At 37.6% G+C, this 26,741-nt stretch overlaps 1 protein-coding gene across 2 annotated transcripts in view; it reads right to left on the reverse strand.

Annotated features, from left to right (window-relative positions):
- The window catches only part of SEMA3A (semaphorin 3A), a 165,409-nt gene that overhangs the window by 92,568 nt on the left and 46,100 nt on the right, over positions 1–26,741 (reverse strand). For both annotated transcript variants that reach the window (XM_071424035.1, XM_071424036.1), the window contains 3 exons: positions 25,102–25,259; positions 22,386–22,448; positions 5,742–5,861 (listed from right to left, as the gene is read on the reverse strand). In XM_071424035.1, coding sequence (XP_071280136.1) covers positions 5,742–5,861; positions 22,386–22,448; positions 25,102–25,259 — 341 coding nt within the window. The remainder of the gene's footprint in view (positions 1–5,741; positions 5,862–22,385; positions 22,449–25,101; positions 25,260–26,741) is intronic.

Consider the following 26,741-nt stretch of genomic DNA (forward strand, 5'->3'; position numbering starts at 1 on the left):
GTAGCACTCAGCCTGTAAGAAATGTGTACTTCATGATGGTGCTTAAAAACATGTAGAGCTTCCAGCAATACATCCTGGTTTCCTAACTGAAATATTTGTCAGACCATACCAGAACAACTGATTCACTTAGATTTTCATATGAGAAAGGACTGTCATGTTCTCTGCCCTTTCCCTCTACTCCTCTTGTAAATGTTAAATTTGGTCATTGAAAAGTCAACATATCACATCCCTTCCCAAACAATGCCACAATGAATTATGACTTGGAAAAAAAATTATATGCTATACATAGCTACATATAACTGTATATAAAACTATATACTTAAAATATGCTAGGAGGGTGATACCTATGACAAGATTTATTCTTTTTTAACAAGTGGAGGTAAACTGTACATGTGTGAAGAGCCTGATTTTGTGTGAAGCACTTTCACACAGGGTAGCCTAAGGGACTGGAAATCGGTGTCATGTGGAGCAGCAGAAGTGATGGTTTACAGTCTCATCACCTCCAGTGGAATCCAGCCCCTTTGTTTTGTGATTTTGGCCACTAATCCTGTGAGGTGCCTGGACAGATGTGTGCCTAGCACTGATTACCCTGTTAGCTGCCATCCTCCACAGACAAGAACATCAGTACAAGCAAAGTGTTCTAGTGCCTGGGATTTCCCTGTATGGCAGAAATCACTTCTCAGCTTTTTATGACACATTAGTCTTTAAAGATCTAAGAGATGTTTTCTTTTTCTCCGTGGTAAAACTACTCATGCAATGGAAAGAAGTGCTCTAAAAGGTACTTACACTGTGCCTTCTGTCTCTTCAGTTTTGTTTTCCTGTACTATAGTAACAGGATATCTGGAAGTTTGGAAGGTTAAGGCACCTGTGAACTAAAGAAGGCTATTGCAGTCTGTAAAGCAGATCATCTTTTAATGGCATTTCTCTGTAATTATTGTGATGCTTAGAACGAGCATGTCACACATAACAGTTCAAACTCAAATGAGAATAATCCTTTAACAGTATCCTATTCCTTCATACTTTCTCTATATAAGCTTATAAATACCATATAAAGGTACAGTTAATTATATGGAAAGAAAAGTAGCCCCAGGTGATTTTTAACTTAAAAAGCCATTTGCTGTAATGTTTCACTTAAAAACCACAGCTCAGAATCTTGACTGACGTAAACTGACACAGGTCTGCTGCCTTCAATGAAATTAGACTAATTTATGCCACATCTACTACTACTGAAATCAATGTTTCACCCTGATTTTTTACATTAGATAAACACACCATGTTTAGTACCAGCAGCAGCATTGATCCTTCAGTTAGTGTGTTTTTTCAAAGCCATTCTTTCAGGAAAAAAATGCTCTTCCATCACTATATATATGCACAATAGACACAGAGAGACAAACTGATAGATGCATAAATGTGTCAGAACAAGATGTCCATTACTTAGGAAATGCACTCTGCACCTCTTTCTAATATGAAGAAAAGAAGGGATAAAAAAGAGTGGAAAGTATATTTCAGCAAAATTTTATGAGCTGAACCAAAGATTTTTAAAATACACAGAGTCCGGAAAAAGCAAATATGTTACAGGTGGTAGCATTATATAACTTCATATGCAATAACTTAATGTTTTATGTACATCATAAATCTAAACTGAATTTAAACCTTCTTTATTGATTGAGAAATAACCTGCAAGTAAAGTAATCCCAGATCTTTTAAGTTCATACAGTTAAAAATGAGTTTTAATCTGTTGGACAATGACAAGAAATTTGGAATTAGGAGACAATAAAAGAAGCTGATTTAGTTCTTCAGACAGCACTTAGTGATTTACCTCTGCTGAAGAAACCCTAATGTATTCCTGCTGAGGATCTGGCAACCAATTTTGCAAAGCTCTTGCAATGCCTGTCTGAGCATTTAAAAAAAAAAAAAAAAGGTACTATAGGGCATTCAGTACACCTCCACCTGTGTGTAAGGGTTAAGTAAATGGAAAATCCTGTTCTTACTGAAACAGGACTGTTCCCTGCTGGTTCACTCAAACTACCCCAAAGGGAGCCCCGGGGAAAGGGAGCAGGGCTCCTTCCCCCTGCTCAGGCATGCATAGGCAGGTGCATTCTGCATCCTGTTGTGATTTTCTAGGCGGTTTAATGCACCTCTGTGTCTCCCTGCAGTTGGATTTGTTCCTTTCCAGCACAGATCTGACTTGTTTAATTTTGCAACCGTTAAGTACAACACTCCTACACATCCAGCCCTGTTTCCTCAGAAGTCAGTGGGTGCAAAACACAGCTTTACTAATCACTTTCTTGCTTTGTCTGGTAATTGGTTTCTTGTATTATATTGCATTATGAGGACAGAATGCCACATATTGCCTCACCCCAGATCCCTGAAGTTTGTGTAGGTGTCTGTGTTAGGTCATCTCCCCTAGACTCATGCACATAAAATGGATGATATCAAGCTTTACATTTGGCTGCCCTCAGGTATTTTCTGCATATCCACACACTATGTTCTCTCTAAATATGTTCTTTCCTGCTTCCTCATGGCTTACGTGCTTAAAGCCTATTGAAACATTAACTTTATTCTTCCCTCTAAATACTGTGGTTATTCAGCTTACACATCTGGAATGGATTTAAGTGAAGATTAGTCTGCTTTACTCCTCAGAATGCGGTGTAATTCACAACATATTAGGTTGTATACATTTGTGCACATCATTTTTAATCAGATGCACAGCATGCCGTTCATATCCTTTTAGCTTTTTATTATTACTTCTGATACTGTACTTCATCAGACTCAATTAAACCTGTCTAGTTCCATCACCAGAAATTATTTTCTTCAGGTATGGAATGGGGCTGTGATACACTGCTTCATACCAAAGACATATTCAAGAGATATAACAATTCATATTCCCATTACTTTATGACTGTCACACAAAGTAATTTATTTCCTTTCCCCAGTAATAAAATTGTACCATGTTCCAGCCTCCTGCAGCCTACTCCAATTGCTTCCAGAGTCTCCTCTATCGCTTGCCACTCTTTTCTTTAAATTTCACTTCTCCACCCTCTCCAGTTTGGCACACACACTGATTTCCTCTTCTGTGGATTCAGGCAGGTGGGTTACATTCAGAGCTCAGATAAACAAGCAGTCATGCTAGAGAGTAGGTACATTCCCTGGCTATTGCCCTAATCAGTTCACATTTACCTTTCTAAGTGCTTGAAAAATAAATAAGCAGATGGTGAAATCAGTTCATTTTCCACAAGTGCTGTGGCAGAAAAGAAATCTTCAGGAAGTATTTTAGTTGTCAATTTTTAACTCATAATCAACTGCTTGTCTCTGCCTATACTATTACCTTCTTTAGTATGCTGGGGAGGTATAAACTCTCCATGATACGGAAGCAATGGCCCTTTGACACGTCCAGTGCTGCTGTCTGACATGAGAACATAAACCATCTGGCTCTCACAGATGCAGTGTGCAGGGGTGCAGGGGTTAAGATTGTATCCCCCTCATTCATGGTGTCTCTAATAGCTGCTGTCAATCAAGCACCCTCCTCTTCCTCATCTCGCAAAGAAGAAGCACATTTGAAATTCCTAGCTGGGTAGTACGGGAGAGGAAGGAACAGGCTCTAGCTGAGAGAAAGGACAGATTATTTTTCACTGCAGATCTAATGAATTAATTTATTCATCTGATTGTCACCCTTTCAAGGGACAGAACCCAGGCTGACTGTTATATCTGTCAAAGCCCAGGAAGAGGTGGGTACACTGCATCCTGCCTGCCTCACTTTCTCTCTACATGTGCAGACCTGACCCGAGAAAGCACTAATACCTCCTGCACAACTAATCAGAGGACACAGAAACTTGTGCCACTGGAAGGGCAGGTGAAGATGATTTCACTCATATTTAAAGTATGAAAAAGAAAACAAAAGCCAATAGTGTCCAAGGCAATTCAGAAAAACACACTCCTGATTTTGCTCATTTGCAAAGATGAAACCAAGGGTCATGAGAATGATTCAGGCTAAAGGAGACTTACAAACTTACTGCATAAATGAAAAATAAAAACAAAAAACAAACCAACCCCCCCTCCCAAAAAAAATTAGATTTTGTTTGCAATTAGGGACTGCTAAAAAGAAGCTAAAACAAGACTTCTCTTTCACTCCAGGGCCAAACACATCACTGATTCAAGACTTTAAAAACTCAGAATGTTAAACCAAGGTTAGATCTGGCCTCTCATCTCTGATCATCCTTTCTATAAATCCTTGATAAAGTGTGTGTTAGTTTTATGGTACAGCAATAAAACAGCCAAATGTAGAAGTAAATGACCTCATAGGAGCTATCTCTGTGCAGATAGATTCCCTTGGCAGATAGCCAAGGATTGATTGACACACATCTTACGGAACTAGAGTTAATTAATATGTCTACCAATTCCCAAATGGATCTCAGGAAGCAGAGAATCTGTTTAATGCAGTAAGCAATGACATACTGTGTGTGGTCAAGAGACAATCACTAATTGCCAAGAATGCATTGTAATAAAGCATTAAAGAATATGAACAAAACCCTTTCTGCTCTGCAGCTCCCTTATCCCTTCAAAACCTTGTTCTTAAGACATTTTAAAGATTTATGTTTCAAATATCAAAAGACATTCTCATAGGGAAAAATAGTTCCCAGACTATGAAGTCAACACTCAAAGGCTCTGTTAATTTTTCTGTGTGAAGAAATAGTCACCATTCATTCAACAATGATGTCTTTATTTTCAAGGAAATCTGCAAACCTGAATTGCAAAGGCATAAGGTAACTTGAAAGAGCTGGTTTTTTGAAGATCACAGAAGCTACAAGTAACACAATTATGGATTCACTAGTAAAACATATCCATAAATGCTGAAAGCACATCAGGAGTCTGACTGCTTAACTGAAACAGTCCATTGAGCAATACTCATGTAAGCCAGACAGAAAACACAGTAAAGGAGACTAATTTATATTACATACTCAACAGAAAAATAAGAAATAGGCTGCTCTAGAGAGAAAAAGTATTGAAGACATTCTAGTCAAATCTTCAACCTGGAAAACCAGCCTAGTCCCATGGCTTCCTTTGAGTGATTCTGCTTTTTACCAGGGAAGATCCCACTTATCTGTTTAGTTATGATGATCACTGAGAAAATGGTACAAGAGCTACTGCAAGAATTCTGCAATACTGAACAAAAATCAGCAAGAGATTAAAGAAATGGGCGAAAAGAGAGTGATTTAATTTTTCACAAAAAACTAAGGAAACCAAACCTAGGTGACATATGAAAAACTGCCAGTATGTTAGGACAAACCTGAGAAGGGGGATTTATCAAGGTGTGACACTATTTTAATTCTCAGCTGGGAGAAACCTGAGGTGGTGTCAGACTGTACTGACTGGGAGGAAACTAAAAACAGTGCTGGGCCCAGAATAAACATAGTGGCTGAACTACCCCTCTTATACCTGGTATTTGTCTCAATTACAAAAAACTAGTGCTTTTTAACTTCATGGGCCAGGTAGAATGGGTTTACTTATACTTCTTTAAGCCCCTAGGGGAAGAGATGCTGTGCAGGGCAGAAAAGTTAGAGATACTGCTGTGATTTATCAATCAGCACACCAGCACCTGACTCAGGAGCAGGTCTTACCAGATCTGCTTCCCAAGCCACAGAAACTAGTGAGAATGCATTTTGGCAGGAAGAGATCATGGCTAAACACCAATAAAGATTAAAAAGAGCAAAAAGCAAAACATTGTTTTTAAGATAGTTTACCTCAGGATGGCTTCCCACTTCAATATAGGTGCAGACTGGATGAAAAGCCCCTGTTCCACAAGCATACAGGTGGGTTTGGTTGTAAGCCTTAAGGACCTTGATGAAATTAGCACATTCTCTCTGCAAAGAAAAGGAGAAAAAAATTATTCATAGAGTTAATTCAGTGATTCTGGCTAATGGGAGCTCTTCTGTGTTAGAGATATATATATGGCTGAATGAACAGATTTGTAAAGTGTGATCATTTCATGCTGTTCATAAGATTGTTTACTGCTAAGCATTTAATAAATAGCCTGATTTAATTTCTCATTTAAATATCTTTGGTTGCTATTTAATAAAGCATCCAACCTCAAAGAAAAGATTACAGAAAAAAAAATCTTAGTTTTTGTTTCAGACATGCTTCATCTTTGTAATTTATGCTATTGCTGTGTTTGTAAGACAAAACCCATTTATAGAAATGTGTCAGAATGAAATAATGAAGAAAAATGGACCAACTGTTTGCTTGTATTCAATTAAGTAACAATCAGAAGAAAAATGGGCCAGATGGAAGGACTTGATGAAAACCAAGTCATTGATAAAGCATTTTTAACAATCATATGAATGCTGCCTCACCCCCACTGCCTGTATCTATGGGCCAGTCTTACACATATGAATACATATGTTAAACTTCCATACAATCATTTATAACCCCTAGAATACAAGCTTTGCAAGACCTGGACTTTATACTTTATTCCTAAGTAAATTATCCATCATGAGTTATTTTAGTTCTCAGCAAATAAAAGCTCAATAGCAACACTAACAGTCCCTAGTACAAACATTACCTGTTAACAAAACTGTCAATATTAATGCCTAATGTTATTAAAATGGATAGTCAAGGTGACAAATTTTTCCATTTGTTTTTTATTTCAACCTGGTCTGATACAGAAAAGAAATATGTCAATGCCTGCAAGTCAGTCTACTGACACAATTGAAGAAAACTGACTTCAAACAGAAGGAAAATGAGAGCAATGAAATTAAGTATTTCCAGTAAAGTCTGTGTTGAAGATAAGAAAAATTTTCTCTGTGTATTTGATGACTTTTTATACACTGCTCAACTCCACCTTTCCAAGTAGACGAGGGCCCGTGGAAATACCACCTGAGCTACTGCACGCACAGAAATCTCCTTGACTGGCATCCTCCCTCTCTGTAACTCACTTGCTAATTAAACCAGCTACTCCCAAACACAAAATAAAGGCTCTGCCAGGGAAATGCATGTGCAGTTTGAGGCATGCCTTAGGCCTCCACAGGGAGAAGCAATGAACTTACACAGATGAAACACTGATTCCCTGCCTCACACAAAGGACTGCGCCGGAATGACATTGCTCTTACAATTTTATTGTATATTTGCATAACAGATAATGGCAATGTACTAAAAAGAGCACCCAGAGAAAAGCATCCAGGATCTTACTGCAGCCCTGACTTACTGCTGTCATCTTTTCAACAGAGATGGAAGAGAAAACATAGAGATAGTTAAGGTAATCCAACAGGAAATTGAAAGAAAGAGAGATCGATGTTACTCTTAATTCTTTCCATTCTGACCTTTCGTAATGAAAACACACAGAATTTCTGGTCCATTCTTATTCTTCCCACACACAAGTACAAGCATGAGCATACATTTATTATATTTATGTTTATGCACAGACTACTTTCCACTGTCATATGGTAGAGTACTATGCAAATACTGGGCATAAATCATAAAAAATATGTTTCTATATTTTTATTAATGCTGTTATTCTTTGCTGTTTTAAGTAAAAGAAATATGGAAAACCCATGAAAGTGTATTAAAAATCCAATGTCTTCAAGAGTAAAATGGAAAAACACCCCAAATTCATGTAACATTAACAAAATTGAAATAGATCCTTTCTTGAATTCTGACATTCTGTGTTTCAAATGGAGCATCTGACTTTGACTCCATATAATTTAAAACTGAGCAATGCTGTGTATGCATTACTGTGCATACACAGTATGTACAGTATTACATTACATTATTTAATGTAATGCATACAATGCTGTGTATGCATTATTAAATAAATCAGAAATTTTTCACTTAAAAGTTGTATCTAGCCTGATATAAACACAACACTGTTTCTCTAGAACAGTGCTTTGCCTCATCAGGTTTAATGCATCATGATTTTAAAAATGTCTTTATGGTCCACTACTACCCTTTACTAAAGCTGTTAAAATTACCTACCTGAAGAACATGAAGTGTTAGAGGCTGGTGGCCACAGAAAAAATGCAGTGAGTAGATGGGCTGGACCTAGAGCCAGTGTGAATAAATTGTGCTGATTTTGGAGGAATTACTCTGATTTACAGCAACACACCACCTGTGACTGTATATGCACTCAGAATCACATAATCACAGAATATTCTGAGTTGGAAGGGACCCACAAGGATCATCAAGTCCAGCTCCTCAGTGAATGGCCCACAAGGGGACTGAACACATAGTCTTGGTGCTATTAACACCATCCTGCAGCCCACTGAGGCTGTTCAGCTTATCTGTAACACACAGCAAGAAGGTATTAGATGGCTAATGCTGTAAAGGTGGGATGGAAAAACCCTACTTAGATTAGGGGCAGCAGTCTTCTTTGATTTCTGCAGATGAAATTAAGAAAAAGTTCCATCACCACCTCCACTGAATTATTCCAGATCAGCCTGTGGGAGAAGGTAATTAACCCTATCATAGCCATATTTGAACCTCCAGTGTTCAGGATTGATAGTAGTGTAAATGAGTAAATATCAGTCAAGTGACTTCAAATTTACAACGTATTTCCAAAAGCAGATTTAGCTTATTCATCCTTCTTTTCAAGCTCTCCTAATTCTTTGTACAGTGTGTTTTCTACCTTAGATGTCTGAGAAATACACAACCTAGTTAAACAATGGGGAAGGTAAATACCTACAGCAATAAACCTTTGACTATGACGAATAAATTCATATAAAATTTAAAGTTCCTAGTCCAGTTCAGACTGCTCTTGTAGCTCCCCTCTGTTTTATAGCTGCATAAAGGAACCATTAAGGTCTATTCAGTAAATTCTCATACACCTCTCTACCAGATTAGGTTTCTTTATATATTTTACATGGTAGTAAAAAAAATAAATAAAGGGGGGTATTAAACTACAATAAATGACATCAAAGTAAAGTTACAGCTCTGATTTAAGCCCTTGTCAACTCAGGAAGTTCAAAGTGAAGTTTCTGCCCTGCCTGGGAGACGGTGCTATTCTCCCTGGAACAATAGCAAGAGGCACATTGATTTCCATCTCAGACTCCCTCCTCTGTCTGTCTGTGCCCAAGCACAGCTGCACAGGTACACCATTGTGTGTGGAAATGTCGTACTTGGTCCTTTGATTTTCTGAACTTAGCATGAGTTTGCTTGGGTGAATATTGGGTTTTCCTGGTTTATGTGACTCCGGAACAAAAAAGCTTCCCACAAACCTGTAATAAACCAACTTTAACAGCTTTGAGTGACTTGCAGAGACTCTAAATCTCAGCACATGGGTATGACAAAGAAGGGATCAGGGAAAGCGTGTGTGCACTGAATGCAGTTTGGGGCTGCCACCATGTGAGACTGGGGTGACTGACTCCCATTCCCATTCCCATTCAGTTTCCCCATTCCTGCTCTCACAGGACGACTTCAGTGGCATTCAGGGCCCATTGCTTGTGAAACCTGGCAGGCAGCTCTGCTGGTCCCGACACTGGTGGCTGCGTCAACTCCACTACAAAGCAGCTCCCCAGACCCCTTGGCTGGAGGCCTGGAATGCCTTGGGTGTCTCCAGCCGGGCTTGCCCCACTTGGCATCAGTGTCTCCCCCTGCCAGACCCCCAGGCTAGCTCTGTATTGATGGTGGGGAGGTCTGTGCCAGCAGGATGAGGCATTGCACTGCAGGACTGCAGAGTCTAAGGCACTGGAAGGGAGACAAAGGCAACAAAAGGCATGTAGTGTCTCACAAAATACAGCAGACAGGAGAAAATACAAAATACAGCAGACAGCAGACAGGAGAAAGCATCCACCAGAGGAAGAGGAGGTAACCCAGAGGCAGGAGCTGAGAGGAAAAAATTCTCAGGGAAGTTCAACACTGTGCCATGTGTGAGTCCAGCTACCCAGTGCTTTTGTATCCATTTTTATTTTCCCCAAGAAAGGGATGTTGTTCAAAGGGAATATATTCTGGACATATCCATACCCTTTGCATATTGTTTTTTGTCAAGTAAAACAGATGAAGAAAAAAAAACAGACTTTAAATATTCTTTTCCACGTGGAAATAAGTTTTTTTCAAACCTGAGAGTAGGGTGTTGTGGGAGTTTAAATACTTTTAGCCTAATAATGTGAATACAAATTAATGAAAGGTTTGAAAAGTTCTCTTTAGGCAGGAAAGTATTACTTGTATGAGTTATGAAAATAAATGTTAAAGAAGAGGAGCACTGGGATCATCACAGTGAATCATTATAAATTCTTGCTCCTAATAATCTTGTTCGTTATAGTGAGTAGCTTAATATTAGGAAACCTTTCTTGTCTATATGAAGTTAAACACTGGTTTATGCCCTAAAGGTTGAGTTTATATATACATACATAGAGCAGAAAGCATGAATGCTTGCATATGGCATAGAATGTTTGAAGTAGATATTCAAAGGGAAAATTAGGTACATCATGTGGGAGTTATTGGAGTCCTCAAAAATACCCATTCATTTATCTGCCTACCCCTGGAGAGGATTAATCTTCATTTATATTTCAATAAATGCTCTAAGGTTTCCACAAGAGCTGTATGTTCTGCCTTTGGCCTTGTACAGAAATGCTTCTATCTTAAAATCCAAGAAACTAAATTCCTACATCACATCTGAGACCTTCTAGCACAGTCTGCAAGGTCTTCCTCTCTTTTCTGACACAGAGAACTTCTTTAGATAGCTACTTTTTCATGTATAAGACTGGATCTGCTGGATCTGTGTCTGCAAACAGTTGTGATGGCATGATTGCCAACAACCTACAAAGGATGGCCAAGGAAATGGTGACATGTGCAGTAGCTGAAGCAGGCACCACAAACCTCAGACACAATCCAGTTTGTTTCTTTGTTTGAAGGAATGTGGAACACAACCTTCACCAAAGCAGCTCCCACAGGTTTCCTGGGGTTAGTTTGGTGCATAAATGCACCAGGGTATCCAGCTGAAGCCATTCCACCTTGCATCTTGGAGTTAAAGGTACCTTGGGCCACCTGAGGGATCATGCCCCAGAAGTTCACTGGGCATTCCTGAGTGAGAAAAAGGATTGAACTTCAGGTACCATAAACCTTTTTACAGTTCCTCTAGACTGGACTGAGGAAGTTCTGGGGTTCAGATCCTCAGTTCCATGCTGATGATTTATTGAAATGAAAGTGGCTAAAAGAGTTTGCATCATACTATGGTAACGCAGCCACAGCGCTACCTCAGCTGCAAATTCTCCTGTGCTAAAGTCTTACTTGTAAAACAAGTTAAGAAATTATTAGATTGTCAATTTTATTCAGAGTGTGAATTAAAGTCAAAGAGGTCCAGTGTGTCTGGACAGGTATGGGAACTCAAAATTTTAATTCCAAATTCTCTAGCAGCTATAAGGGCAGAGGGCCTGTCTTGAGGAGGAGATAAAGTGTTAATTAGGTGTTCCAGAAAGGCACCCACTATAGGAAGATCAATGTATCTGACTTACAAAGCAAACATGCAGATTTATTTTTTAAGAGTTTTCTGATATTTATATATCAAGTTGATAGAAGGGCTTATGCAGAGAGAGATTAGCCTGAAAAAATAAATTACAAAGAAAATGTCTGCAACCAAAAGAATAAGAGCCAAATGCAGAAAGATTGAAAAACAAACAGTAAAGATATGTAACACTGATTAGGCTGTGTTATGCAGACTTTTCCTGGACAGTTACAAAAATAAAGTCCATCCATCTGTCAAAACATCTGCTCCGCGTATGAAAATTAAAACAGAATTTAGATGGGTTTTATGAGTTTCCAGTAATTATCTCTCCTCCAGAAGCCTGGAAGTTACGTCCTTCGATCTGGATTACTAATGCAGCAAAGAGTTTTTAATGACATCTTTTTAAGTTGAAAGATAAGTCCCTGTGACTAACTAATATCCAGATTTTTCTCCTTATTTTAAGAAAGAGGTTTCATTTCTTTAAACCAATAGTGATGTCCATACTGCTTCTCAGATATTGCAGCAAATGCAAATGGCCAGATTATTCAGGGCAATAAGTAGTAGGCTAAATGATCCTTTACAGTATCATTAGCTTCAACAGTTTTCTGCTGATTTAATCCAGATAAGCACCAGACCCAGTAATACATTCTTCCTTTATATGAGTCTTCCCACATAGCCAAGTGATTAAAATATTATAAGATTTTGTCTGAACTGGATGGACAAGAGGATTTAGAACTATCATCTAACAGCTGGACAAGCAAAATAAATACATGTTTTGTCTTAAATCAAAATGGATGGACAGCTTTCATATAGAGTCCCATGCATGAGGTTAATTATTATGTTTACTTTTTTCTTCCTTCTTTTGTCCCATTAGTTGAATTTTCAAGTGATGAGGTCAGGGATATCCATGGGAGAATAAGTAATCCCTGATATTACTGCTGTCATTCAAATCCATCACACTGCTGAAAGATGTTCTGGACTTATCAGGGAGCTTTTTAACTTCTCTCTTTTGCTGGTGGGCTACTGCTGACTGCCATCACTTCAGTCAGTACTGGCAGATATTTTTTTCAGCATGGAGCAGCATTGTTTCAAGGAAAATATTTCTGAAGTGTTAGTGCAATAAATATACGTGTGATAGCCATGTGCACAGATGATGGATTCTCAGCTAGACCTGGGAAAGACTTCAGCATGTCAGCAAGCATGGGCGAGGAGGCCTCTTCACTCTGCATCATGTGTGCTTTCACAGCTCCTCTTGTTTGGGTGCAAGATTTTATAAAATGCAGGACCATTATTTTAAAATTACTGCTGTGTCCCTCTTTTTATTACAGTAACATTTGGAAAAATACTGGTCCAAGTGCACAGTTAGCTTAAACAGGCCCAGAATCAGCAGCAAACAAAGCAAATTATTGGAGTCCTGTTAAAAGGAAATGGTCTTTTAAAATTCTATTTTATTGGAGTAAGATGGTTGGCAACAATGCTGCAAAGCTATTGTGGTAATGCTGGCAGGAACAGGAAAGTCCCCAAGTGCTGGGAGCTGAGTGCAGGCTCTAATGGGTGGGGAAATCCTGCCTGGCACCTGTACTCCATGAGATAACCTTCCAGCTCAACCTGTATAGGCAGGTGCAGGATTTTAGAGTGGGGGAGGACAGCTGGCATGAAAACGTTTGCAAACTGTGATTTATCCCTTGCAGCTGGGATCAATACCATCATCTACGTCCCCTTTTTGTCATTATTGCTCCTTGCAATTAGCAGGATCAATGTTTTATAGTCCTACCCTCTGAAAAAGCTAGTCTGCAGTGCTGAGTGAAGCAAGTTGAGCAGCTGAAGTATTTGGGTCTGTGTTACAGAAAGAGGTCTCTATTCACTTACTTCTGCTTAGTTACATCCCCCATTTTTTAAAGCCTTACAAGCAGTGTCCATTTCATCACACACAGGCACACACACACAAATCCAATACAAACTAAGATTGTACCTAATTTTTCAAAGCTGACAGATCCCTGGATTCAGTAGCCCTTATGCAAGGCTGTGATCTACAGGACTTTTTATGGTCCTGTGATTTGGGGGATCTGACTCCTTTGAAGATATCATAAATGACTCTACTCTTAGGCATGGCAACCACTGCCAGCATTGCACAGGAACCATTGATTAGTTTCATACCTAAATTTTCCTCTGGCTGAGAAGATATGCCCTGAGAAACTTCAGCCTGATGAGTGCTGATAAGACATTTTTGGTTGCATAGTTCAGATGTATACTGTGTACAGATATTTACTGCGCTTCCAGTTATCTTTCCAAGTAAGTTATGCCTGTTATCTGTCTGATTTTTTGATATGACAAGAGTTCTTGAGAATATTTAAAGTGTATAATTTACTCAAGTTGCAGGATGTCTGCATGAATTTAAACCATTAAAGCATCAAGACAAGAAAAGAGAAGAAAACAGATGATTAAAAAAAGCCAGCCAAAAAAAAAGAAAATTAAGGCAGATATATCCTGATTCCTTTCAAGCCACAAAACTGCAAATTAGCCATATTAGCAAACAGTTGTACTGTCAGCACACTTGCACAGCAGATGGAAAGCTTCTCTGGTTCTGCCTTTGTGTCTGTGAGGGCAAAACACAAAATGTCTCCCTGCCTCTCTACCTACCCACCTGGAAATCTGGGTCACCACTGGTATTTGGTCATTTGGGCCAGGGTTTACCAGCAAAGCCAGGCATGGAGGTAGCTGAGCTGGGTGGGATATTCCCTAGGGTCCATCCTGAAAACAATCTTAATCCAGCAGCCATTAAAAGAAGTCATTAGAAGCCATGCTTTGTAGATGCCTCCCTTGACACATCAGACCTCTAAACCTTTGTCATTAGCACTAACCATTTGACCCACGGATCTTTGGAAGTAAAATTTTTACAACTTTTTCTGCATTCAGTATGTTCAAACTACAAGACGTGGATCAAGCCCTGAAATTTTTGTTCAGAAGATGCATATAATAAATTTTCCAGACCTGTGAACAGCTAGAGGGATGCCAAGAAAAGGCTTCAGCACAAAATACCTGATTTAATGACTATGTCATATTTTTTTACATCTGGTTAATGCATAGTTAACAAGACAACCCAAAATCTTCTATGGATGGAGTCCAGCAAATAAGTGGGTTTTTGGGTTTTGCAGGCACAGAATGACTGTTGCACATGAAACCTTTCCATAAGTTCTAGCAAGCTTCCTTTATTTTGAATTGTTATATTTTTCAGCAGTATGCACTTCCTGCAGAAAAAAAAATAAATATTTAAGAAACAGAAGAGTATTTTAGAAATAAATCAAAATATTGGGAAGCTTTGAGGTCAAGCAGAAGCCAGTTCTTTTCTGACCATAACTTTAAAAAATCTCTTTTGTTCTATAGAGTAAACTTGCCCCACAATATGAGCACAGATTTATTAGCAAAGAAATGAACATTAATGTTGGGTTTCAGCTCAGGCAGTCTCACCAAGCCCAGCAGCAATTTAAGTTGCAACCACAGCCTAGATCTAAGGAGTCTCTCTCATCTCTCTCTTCCATCTGGGTGGAGTAATCACCTGTCTCCTGCAGAAATCAGATTACACCCCTCCTTTCCGAATTGGATCAACACCTGCTAATTGGGTGGAGTATTTCAGACAAACAGGTTGCCAAGCCTGTTACAGGCACGTAAGGGACTGAGGCTCCAGATCAGTCAGTTTGCCTTTTCTTTTTTTCTTTATTTTTTTTTCTTCAGCACAGTATAGACATATCCTCTAATGACTTCCACTCACAGCCACCTCAGATAAGCACACTCCAAACCTGGGCGTTGAGAGGGAAGGTAAAGCCATGAAGTGTTGAAATGAAGCAAAAGGCTGTGGCATCTCCACGGGGCAGTTGCTTAGCAGTGTGTACGACTGTAACTAAATACACTGTGTAAGCTACTCTAGAAGGTTACACGTGTCTTACTGAGGGAAGCTGGAAATTTCTGTGGGGATATTAAACTGCTTTGACACCACAGAGTGATGCTGAACCAGAGAAACCTTAAGTGACAGAAGCTTAAAATTCCCACTCAGTAAAAACCTGGCACCTAAGTGAAATGTGAAGTTGTTGAATGGCTTTGGTGGGTTTTTTGTTATCTTTTTGTTGGTTGGATTTTCTTTCTCTGTCTACATATATATATTTATGATGCATGTATAGTAACCTAAAGTTTTTGGAAAATGTTAATCCGAAAGGAATTACCTAACGGAATAAGAGAATATTTGAATATTTAAAACAACAAAGATTCCACCATTCAGTCAGAGGAAGAATAAACAAACAAAAAAAAAAAAGAAGAAAAAAATAGTGTATTATTTTCTAGGTTATTTTAAGAACTTTCCCTTTAGGTCTCTGAGTTATTACAAAAGAAAAAAGACAGTACTTTAACTTGTGTGCAGCAGGGAGAAATTTAGTAGACCTAATTTTGGTATATGTAACCAAGAGAACTACAGAAAAAAATTAGCTGTGGCCTAAATTAATTGTACTATAGTGACCACATCTTGAGTATAGAGGAACTGTGATATGCATTTTTTCAGAGCAAACCTATCCTTAATTTTTAAATTAACTTTTATTGAAACACTACATATTTAAAAAGAAAATAGGCATGAAGCAAATTTAAGAGAAAATAGTGACTGGCACCAAAGAAAAGGCTTTTCTTAAACTTCATGAGCTTTAGACTGAAGCCCTGAAACAACAGGGACAGAACATATCTATAATTTCTACCAGTCATCTAGTTAATGTGTTTTTCTGGAAAGAAATGTATGAGGAGTAAATTTACTCTGTCCATCTTGGCATGCAGTAAATCATAACATGGAATTACCCAACAACATTTTGAAACAGCAAGAGCTGGAAACTCAGCCATAAATAATTCTCAGACTTTGCCAAGGCCAAATGAGGGCTCATGAGGAACACATATTGATAGAAAATTAAACCCCACAACTTTGGGAAGATTTTTTTCCTTCATTTCTCCTTTACTTTCCCTCTTCTAACTCTGTATTTTGAAAGCAACAAAGAAAACATTTCTGCAAGACTGAAATAAATCTGCTGAATATTAAATTTCCCTCAGAAGCAAATTTCTATAGTCACACCTATAACAGAAAAATGAACACAAAATTGGAAAATTAGCTTTCTCCTTGATCTATATCAATTTTTTCCCCATACTGAAAGACTTAAACGACTTCCCATGATACATAAATGGGTAAAATATGAAAATATGAACAACTGCCAACTTAATTCTTCCTCTGTACAAGGACACAAGTTATTACCTTACAGTACTGATTTTCCTTGGTCAGTTCATAGAAAGAAATATATGCAAATGCCTAATGAACACAAGCTGTAGGATCAACATCTGAAATGCCCCATAAATGAGGCTTTATGCTGGTGTGCTGTGGGGGTCCATCCAAGAACTGGAGCTGGCACAACCAGAAGTTCCTGGGGGGTACAGGTCTGTTTGAGAGCTCCACAGGACTTTGAAAGATTCCAATGTCCTTAACTCCTTTTTCACCAACCCAGTTCACCTCTGAGTGAAGTGGTTGTAGGTTTTGAGGGGCTTTTTCCCCCATCTTTCTCTTTTGTCTGTAGTCTGTGCCCAGCTGTTTTCCAAAGCTGCACTATTACAGCTGCACACCGCTTACAAATGTCTCACTGTCTCATCTCCCAAATGGTAAGGAATTATTTGGTAGGAAATTGTGTCCACATTAGAGAATCTTGTGTCCACAAGAAGAAGGGGTGAGCAGCCCTCAAACTGAAAAACCCAGCGTACTAACTGGGACAGTTGAGAGTAAGAAGCAATATGATTCAGCACTATTTATCTTACACATGTCACAAAAAACCACTTTTCTTCTTGTAGTAGGTTGTACTGAGAATAAATTCTGTCCCCAAACTCATTTGAGACCTGTTGTTTAGGATTTTTACTAATTTCCCCCCTCTTCCCAGGGGACATTCACCTTTCTCTTTTCCCCAGGCTGGAAGGGCATCCTGGGTCTTTAGGCTTTGGTAAAGAATTTTACTGCTGTGCTGGAGACAGGAAGCCAGAAAGGAAAAAGGGATGGCAATGAAGGTTGGTGGGAGAAAAGCTGGAAATCTGGCTGTAGATGTCCTCCAAAGGAAGAACCCTGACAGAAGAGAATGACAGAAGAGAACTTCTCTTTGGGACACCCAAAGGGCCAAAGGTAATTTGACTGGAAAAATTGTGCCTGTCAGATGAATTTAGAAACATGCTTTCTAGATCCAGCCAGAACTGTGTATTTAATTTTCAGATTCCCTCTTCAGATCTTTGTTTACAATAACAGATGAAAAGAATTACGTTTACTTTCTGCCTCTATGTTCTTCTATTTTCCCTAAGGCAACAACAGTAATAAAATGAGTTAAGGGGACTTGTGTTCAATTATAGCCAACTATGTTTTTCCCAAAATATCACCAGATATGGCTGAGGGACACTTGTTGAGTTACTTTTTACTTTCTTTTTTTTTTTTTTTTTTTTTCTTTCCAAATGAAATCATTGCACACTGATGGATCCATAAGCCTAAAGATCAATCCTCTGCCTTCCTATATTTTAGGAAGGGGACAGAAAACTTTTAGGAAACCATAAACTAAGATCACATATGAACATTTTGGCTTTAAGTATTACTAAAACAAATGAGACGGTGCAGTAAATTACAGTCATGTGATTGTATTTGCATGAACAATAAATTGAATAATCAAGTGCTAGCTACACTTTAATGCAAAGAAGCATGCATGGAAAATGCCTATGTCATATAATATGTGTAAAGAGCCTTTAAAGCTTTGTCACTGGAAATAGGTTTCTGATCAAAAGTGATTCCAAATTGCTGTCAAGAGAACTGTTAGGTATAAAAAAGTTAAGCACAGTTGGAATCAGGTGAGAGATAATAACTAGGTAAAATTTAATTCCAATTAAAGAGCCCAGGTAGATGCCTATCTCCTTTTATTATTATAATCCAGTCAGCGCTTACCCACATGCAAATGTTCTGGTACACTTCAGCTGTGTACACAGAAGTGTAACTCTTTCTGGCCCTGGATGGAGTAACTCTCTGTTCATGTGACAGAGCAGATGTAGAAACTTGCTGGTACCAAGGAAAAGCACTTGGCACTCTTTGTATCTGTTTGTACATCAATGTGCATTTCTCACCAGAAACATCCAGGGAGAAGCTGATGCCTCACAGTGCGCAAAGTGTGTGTCTGTCATTGTGCAGCTTGTCCTATGTGACTTTGTTAAAGCACCTACTGAAATTTTATACATTTATGCATGTCAAGGCCAGAAGAGACAGTTTCAACAATTTAATTTGACCTGGAATCTTTAAAAGTGGCTATATAAATTGGATAGTCAAATTGCACTTAAAGTAACATCATAAGGTGCCCTTCAGAAACACACTTTTTAAGCTTTCAGGTAATAGAAACCTATTGTACCCTTTAATAGGAATTACTCTGATTAATTTTGTAACTTGTGAACTACTGCTACAGTGCAAATCTAATGCAGAGATTTATTGACTAAACAGCCAAAGCAGCCAAAAGTTTCAAAGCAATGACAAATTAACAGTTTAAGGACTAAATGAGGTTTCTAGTCAGGAACTTTTCCTTGCTCTAAGCCTACCTGCAAAACTAACTAGTGTTTCTGATGACTTTTGTAAACCACCAAGCTCTGCTTTGCTGGTTTATGCTATCTCAGGAATGTCAAAATAGAATTGTAGCCACTTTTTTTTTTCTTTTTCTGTTAGTTACCCCTTACTTATCCCACATTTAATGTGGTTGCCATGTGTATTTGTAGGTGACTGCTGTATTTTTAAATGAAATATTGAGGCTCACCAGTAAGGAATATGACTAGCAGCATGACTGTTCTGTAAGTTCAGTATCAAAGCTGAGAATTATTCTGTAGAGAATTTGTCTTCTTTGATCATTACCAAGGTCTGGCCAGGAATCATGAGAAATATTCACAGGACTAACAGAAACAAGAATGACTAACAGAAACAAGAATAGATCAAATAAGACACTGAAGTCCAGAATAGCAAGAAATCCTCACAGAATTACTCATTTCGTTGAATTACGTAAGCAAATATCCTATTTATTATTTATAGCCTTTAATTTTTCATGAACAATGTTACTTTGGTGCTTGTGATACTCTATACTGAGGAAATGGAAATATATTGTAATACTAAGTAGTTACATGGGTCAGTAATTATGATTTTATTGGGAAAAAATCTATATTTTAGCAGTTAACCTTTTTTCAGAGAAGTCCTGCTTTAATAAGTATTGCATAGCTGGGGGGAGAGTTTTTTAGCAACTCTTCTCAGCTTACTCATATGGAAAAAAGTCCAAAGCACACTTTAAAAGTTTTATCTACCTAAGCAGTGAGTAAAGCTTGAGTAATTAACATATTCTAAGCTCTTTAAAAACAGAAATTAAAATGACTGTTTAAGTAACAGAGGGGCAGCAGGAGAGCAGGAATAGGCCCCTTTGGCTGCTCCCCTCAAATCCCGCGTGGACCATCCTGAGCCACGAACCTGCTGTGCTGAGACGGGCGTGACTGACAGCATCAGGACCAGGAATCCCTCTGAAGGAGTGCAAACAACGCTGAATTACCTCTTCTAATTATGAGAGGAAATCTCAGAGGTCATGGCTGAGGTTAGCACTGGGGCAGGGCCGGGGCTGCGCTTGTGCTGCAGCTGCTGCAGCGCACCTGGCCCATTAGTGGGGGTTGCATTTTCAGCACTGACTTACACCCTGGAGATCAATAATTAAAAGGAGGTTTTATTTTAAAAAAGACCTCAATGCAGAAGTACAGGCTGTCATGTAGAAAGTTTTGAACCACCACAAGTGAAGAGTATATAATATCTTAGAAGTGGTACATGCTGAAAGCAGTATTATATCGAGCCTGCTTTATAAGTCATTTTATTTGTCCTCTTTTTCTCCTGTTCCCTCTAATGAGAGTTTGTTGAGTTATTTTTATGGCCTTTATATTTCACACTCCCAAGGTACTGACAATGGCTTTAAGAAATAAATAAGAGAGGAAAAATAAGATTTTTTAATTATCTGTAATTAGAGTTAAAGCAGTTGCATTAAATATGTTGCTTGTAATGCACTGGTTTATGGAATGGTAGCTCTAAATATTTAAAGACAATGTTCTGATCACATCAAGATATGTATTCCCTCTGTATAGCCTCCTACATATTTATTTTATTTCTCACCTACTACTGTAGATAACCCTAAAATTAAAAAAAAACAAAAACAACACCCCCAAAATAAGCAAAACCACCCCAAACAACCTTACAGGATCTAACCTTACAGGATCTACTGCCAGGGTCACACACTATACTGCACAGTGGTGTGGGCTTCACCTACTCATGATCAGCAGGTGTAGCTGTCCTTGTATCACAGGAAGAAAAAGAACCAAGGTGAATAAAAGTTACAGCATAAGCAGTCCTCTCAAGCTCACCACAGTCAGATGGGGACCTCTCAGCTTACTCCAGATGTGTCTCTACAATTTTAAACAACTAAGCTGAATTAGAATCAGCTTAGTCAAATATATAAAGCATACTCTTCCTTACTATGGTGAGTTTCTAAAAATAATTATTTAAAAAAACTAATATACTTTCATGCTAGGTACTGAATCTCTTATTAGTTTTCTAGGTTTTTACTCCAGTCATGAAAAAAATCTAGTTAATGTAAAATCATAATACTTCACATGAGATGAAGCAGGAAGGTTAGTTAATTTGCTCATATATTTAACACTAGCCCCTTTTTTTAACCTTGCATATTGGATATTCTAGGCTTCACCTTGCAAAGTACTCCTGGAAATTATTTGTGGACATGAGCATGGATTACTTTAAATGCATTATTTCTATGTAATGAGATGGCCTGGGTATCTGGCATTTCAGCTGTCCCATCACATATTTAGCTTAGCCCATATTTCTCACTTTTTACCAATCTACCTCTACTGCTCCCAGATGGCATTTTCTGAAGACAACTGTCCTCTATGGCCTAGGTAAAGACTGATGAGACTATTTTTATTATGACCTAGGAAATTATTCAAATGGAGCTCTCCAGAGGCATATGGTTGGCATTATGAATATTTTACAGAACCATCTCTGAAAATCAGGCCAATAGCATATACACACGGGGCCAAGTTCCACTCTCACTTATACCTTGGCAACCACGATGATTTCCCACTTGGCTTTGCTATGCAAGTATTTGTTTGGCTTATTGCATGCATGTATTTTTTATCTGTTTTTCCCCCTTTCCTTCAGCCCTATTTCCCACACTGTTCCTATAAAGAAGACAGCTACTGTCAGTGTGGAATGATTGCTATTTGGGGGCTGCTGACTATGTCTCTCTTACCTCATAAATACAGGGAATAGGATGTACGCAGGAATGAGGGAAAATGTTCAGAAAATGATGCCTGGTGTAGCAGCGTCTTTCCTGACTTTTCTGAGGCACCAAAACTGATGCAGAATGTTTATACCACCTTGACCTCAATATTGCTATGAACTCCATGCAGGAAAGGGCTCTGGGGAACCCACTGGTTCCAGAGAGATGCTACAAAGAGAAAGCACTTCTTGGAACTCCCTTGAGAACTGGGACCTGGAGCAGGGCAAAAATGGGTCAAAACATTATGTACCTTCTCATCAGGAGATGAGTATGCAAGGGCTGATATTTCTCATTCTGATATTTCTTCTTTCCTACTGATTTTTTTTTCTCTTTGGTATATAAATTTTATTTCATCTGTATGATTTCCATTTATAAATTGAAACCCTTGGTAATATAATAACCCTTCTATATAAGAGGACTGATAAAACTCAAGAGTGAAGTTGAGATGTGTGACCTTACAGAATAGGAAAAATACTTTAAGAATTAACACAGTAGGACATAATAAAATATTTACAATGTTTTATAAAAGGAAAAAAAACACTAAAAAGATTTGTACTTACCACAATATCTTTTCCAGCCCACTTGCACTCATCCCTTCGGGAATGTGATACGGGCCAAACAATCTAAAGACACAAAACAAAAATCACATTGTGTTATTTCATGCTTCAGCATTCACAAATTGCAGGCCAAATGCTTACAGAGTCTCTTTACCCAATTTATCTTCCCTTCATTATTTTCCTTATTTCCATTTTTTTTTTTAATTTGACAACAAAGGAATGAAATATTGGGAGCAAAACTGGGAATAATAGGTCTCATAGTAAAAACAATCTTGAAGTCTGCATTGTGAATTTCAGCTGTGAATCTCCAGTCCTATTGGTAAGAGGGTGGACTCTCCATTGACTGAGTGTTATTTTAATCTTTTAAATCTCACATAATGGAAATACAATCTCACATTAGAGTCCCAGCATCAGAAATAAAGTGTTTGCCTCTTCTATTAGAGTGTATCTAATAGTTCCCTCTTTTCCTGGTTCAGTTAATTAAATAATAAAAAAGGAGTTATGGTATTTGACAAATATTGCACCATCAAAATAGAAATGTTTATGCTGTTTCTATAGAGCCACCCTAAAGCAACTAATCCTAAATCTAGGTTTTCTGTAGTGTTTGCTTAGCAGAAAATGGATCTCACCTCATACAGAGAAAATCCAGAGACCCTCACAGTCAATTATTCATGTTTCTTTGAAAAGCTTTTAGGAATTACATATAGAATAAAACATGATCTTCCCATAAAGTGCCAGGCTATTCATTTGGGAGCCTCAGATAATGCAATATGAATGGCCTTAAGTCTGGATTACAGTCTTGGTGTTCAATAAAGTTGGTTAATAGAAAGCAAAATGCAAAATATTAAAAAAAAAAAAAAGATGGAATGTGGATGATTGAAGGGGTCAAAGGAGATGTTGCAGATGATATTTGGAAATATAGTTTGCAACATTTTTTAAATTCAAAATTTTCTTAAAGTAATCCAAACAGCAATCGAACATCCTAAGTCTATAAAATAAGGCTGAAAATTTTATGAGCACATTTGCCCTCAGAGGATTCCCACTACTTCCTGTTGCTATTCTCAGCTTAAAATGTGCAGATATGTGAAAATTTAAATTTACTAGGTTGAAAAACATTAACCAAATTTCTCAGATATCCCAAAAGGACCAGTTGAAGTTTAGTTCAAGTTTTGGGCAAAAATCTGAGTATTTTTCAAACCAGTGTATTTCAAGACAGATGTTCTTTCTCCTTAGTTTCATAGTAAAATCTTTTCCTCTAATTTGGTTTAAATAAAAGCTACGTCACACTGGATTAAGTACATTGAAAAAATTGGCTTTTTGAGTTTTGATGTTGCCATCAGCATTTAGACAGAAACCTGAGGAGTTTTCTTAGGTGACAGAAGCAACAATTGGTGAAGTTTGAGCTCAAGTGTACCACTGGCTGCATTGTAATTTTGATTGAAGTGTCTTACGTGACTCTCCTATCTATAATAAACAGATCCCCAAACTCTTAAAGCCTTTTGCCTACTCTTAAATCTAAATTCTCTAAGTCTGTTGCTAACATACATTTCCATGTTACTGACATGGAAAAGTGCAGTTCTTTATTTATTCTATTAATATTTGTATACAAAGTCAAACAGTGTTCTAAAAGTATCTGAATATGTAAGTACGTAAAATACTATCACTCCCATTCTACAGAGCTGTTTTCTGCAATGGAAACACCTTCTTTCCTTTAATTATTCCAGATGTTTTGCACATTAAGCAATTGGTCCCTCAGAGAATTCAAATAAATAGCTAGTTTCCTTTATAGCTGCTCTAAAGAGAATAGAAAAGAAAATACTCAGTTTTCCTTTTATCCTCTTATCCTTAGAGAACACAAATGAATAGCCTGTCTTCCCTCTGAACAGAAAACACAAGGTATTTATTGCTATCATCTTAGGAAGCTAATAGTCAAACGGCCAAAAGGTCAGGAACACTGAGAAAAAAAAATAATCCCTGGGTATTGAAGCAATATATCTCTCATAAAAGGGTACTCTCTGGATTTTAAAATGTGCCATCAAAATACTTAATATAACAAATCAAACCTCCATCCCATTGTTTACCTTCTTGACATTTTGTCTTACTAAAAAAAGGAAAACTTAATTATTTCTTTGGATTCCAACAGAAGAATGACACTAAATTGCTTGTCAGCTTTTAATTAGTCACGAACTTTCACTGGAAAATTACAATCTCCATCAAGAATGGCAATATTTTATGGACTTGTTCCTCCTTTATTAATACTGGAACTGTTTTGGTTCAAAAGCAGCAGAGCAGAGTGCCTACAAGTGCTGAGTTAAAGAAGAAAAATCAACACTTGGACTCCCAAATAGCTTCTTTTATCTGCAGACAAATACAGAGCAGTATGGTCTTTCTGTTTAAGCTGTCATAACAGATGCTTGGCTTTTTTAGCAGTTGCCATGAAAGTATGTCTTGTTTGGGAAATAGCTGGATTATTCACTTATCATTGACTACTTTTTTTGTAGTCTTATTAAAAAAAATATTGTAGATTATATAGTCAAAGGTCACAGGCTCGTTATAAATTTCTTTTCATAGAGTCAGCAAATATTTTTGTCGTAACAGTACTCCTGACATCCAAACACTTCCTATATAATTCCAACAGTGCACAACATAGCCTGAGCAATAACGAGTCTTTAACATTCAAAGCATATATTTACATTGTACAGAACATGAATGAATGTACCTTTTGATATTCCTTGATGTTAACCAGGTTGAAAGAAAATATGTGATCCTTAGCTCCAACATACAGCCGGCCGCGTTCTTCGTCCAAGAGGAAAGTGTGGTAACTGGAGCTATTAGCTAGTCCATTGAAATTGATTACATTGTTGGATTCCAACATTTCTGTAAGATAAAGGTTAATACTTCTGTTGTTAATATGGTCAAAGAAAATAGAAACTTTTATTTTGACTTGTACAGATACCATTTTAGGAATTTGTGCTCATGGTGTAGAAACAAGTGAAAGCATTATTTACCTGGGCCCCTGAATGTTTTTATTTCAAACACCCAAACTGCTTGTGAGATTCAGCTCTACAAAGAGGTCGAAACAACAGTGAAATCAATTAAAAACCTGTATGAGCTTTTAGGTGGTAAAATTCTATCCATGTAGCTCATCAACTGTTGGACAAAGTTCAATTTAGTTCAATCAATGAGATTTGCAAGGATAAACTTGGGGATAACTGACTGATAACCACATCTAAACACAAAATCTATTTCCAACAGAAAAAAAAAAAATTCATAAAGATCTGTAAGTTACAAGAAAAGAGATAAGAATGACTAGCGGATGAGATAAAATAACATGTAGCACCTATTCTTAAATGTATTATCTTCTGAGCTTTCTCACACAGGTAGCATGTTGTTCCCTTGATTGGAACAAGAATTTGACTAGAGAAAGTAACCTTGCTTCTCTTTAAACTCAAGAGTAATTTTCTAGTTCTGGTATTCTTCACAGAGACCTTCTGTGGCTTTTCAGTTTTCAGTAAGATAACTTCCATTTTCAACAATTATTCCAACTGAGAAGTGAGTAATCCCATATACTGACAGAAATCAAGGAGAAACTGCTGTTAAAAGTTTCTGCCTAATTTTCAACTAATTTTCCTTCTTTTTAACTCATTCTTTTGTATGAACAAGGAAGAGGTTAGGTGGGGATTTTTTGGACGTAGGTAATAGTGATACTTATGATTTTACAGAATTTCACACCTGCAGCTTTGTAGTTCTGCAGATGTTAAACGTATTTTTGATGTTCCCTTATACCAGGTGGATTTTGAAGCAGGTTGAAACTTTGCAAAAACATTAGTAGCAACATACTCAAGGAAGACAAACACTGTTAGTTGCATACCATTTAAGATAGCTTTTAGCTTTAATATTCTTTGTATTTATTTGGAAAAGCTCTCACTCTCACCAAAAATAGTTAATTCATGTAGCAATGTGGCAAAGCATCAGAGTAGACACCATATTTTGTTCCTTATTCTACACTTTTTGTCACTAAATATAACTATACATTTATATCACAAATTGTACTGCTCAAGGCTGAAGCTCACTTTTTAAAAATTATTTTTCTTTTAAATGTAACAATCAAATTACCTCAAGCAGTCTTGTCAAAATAATTCTTATGGCTTCCTGCCAAGTTCTAGAATTTGACTCTATTGTCCTCCAGTTCACTTATTTGCATTTTGTAAGAGACTTTACTAATTCTCTTTACTCTGTAATGACTGATTCAGATGTTGAATGTCGACTCGCTGAATAGTGAGTGATGTAGATGATTGATTGCTTAACTTGTCTTAAAACTCTCTCTTGGCTAGAAATGCTCTGCTGTCATCTGTATCT

This window comes from Agelaius tricolor, unplaced genomic scaffold (assembly GCF_023055355.1).
Source record: "Agelaius tricolor isolate 1412-34295 unplaced genomic scaffold, bAgeTri1.0.p SCAF_3, whole genome shotgun sequence".
Classification (NCBI taxonomy): Eukaryota; Metazoa; Chordata; class Aves; order Passeriformes; family Icteridae; genus Agelaius; species Agelaius tricolor.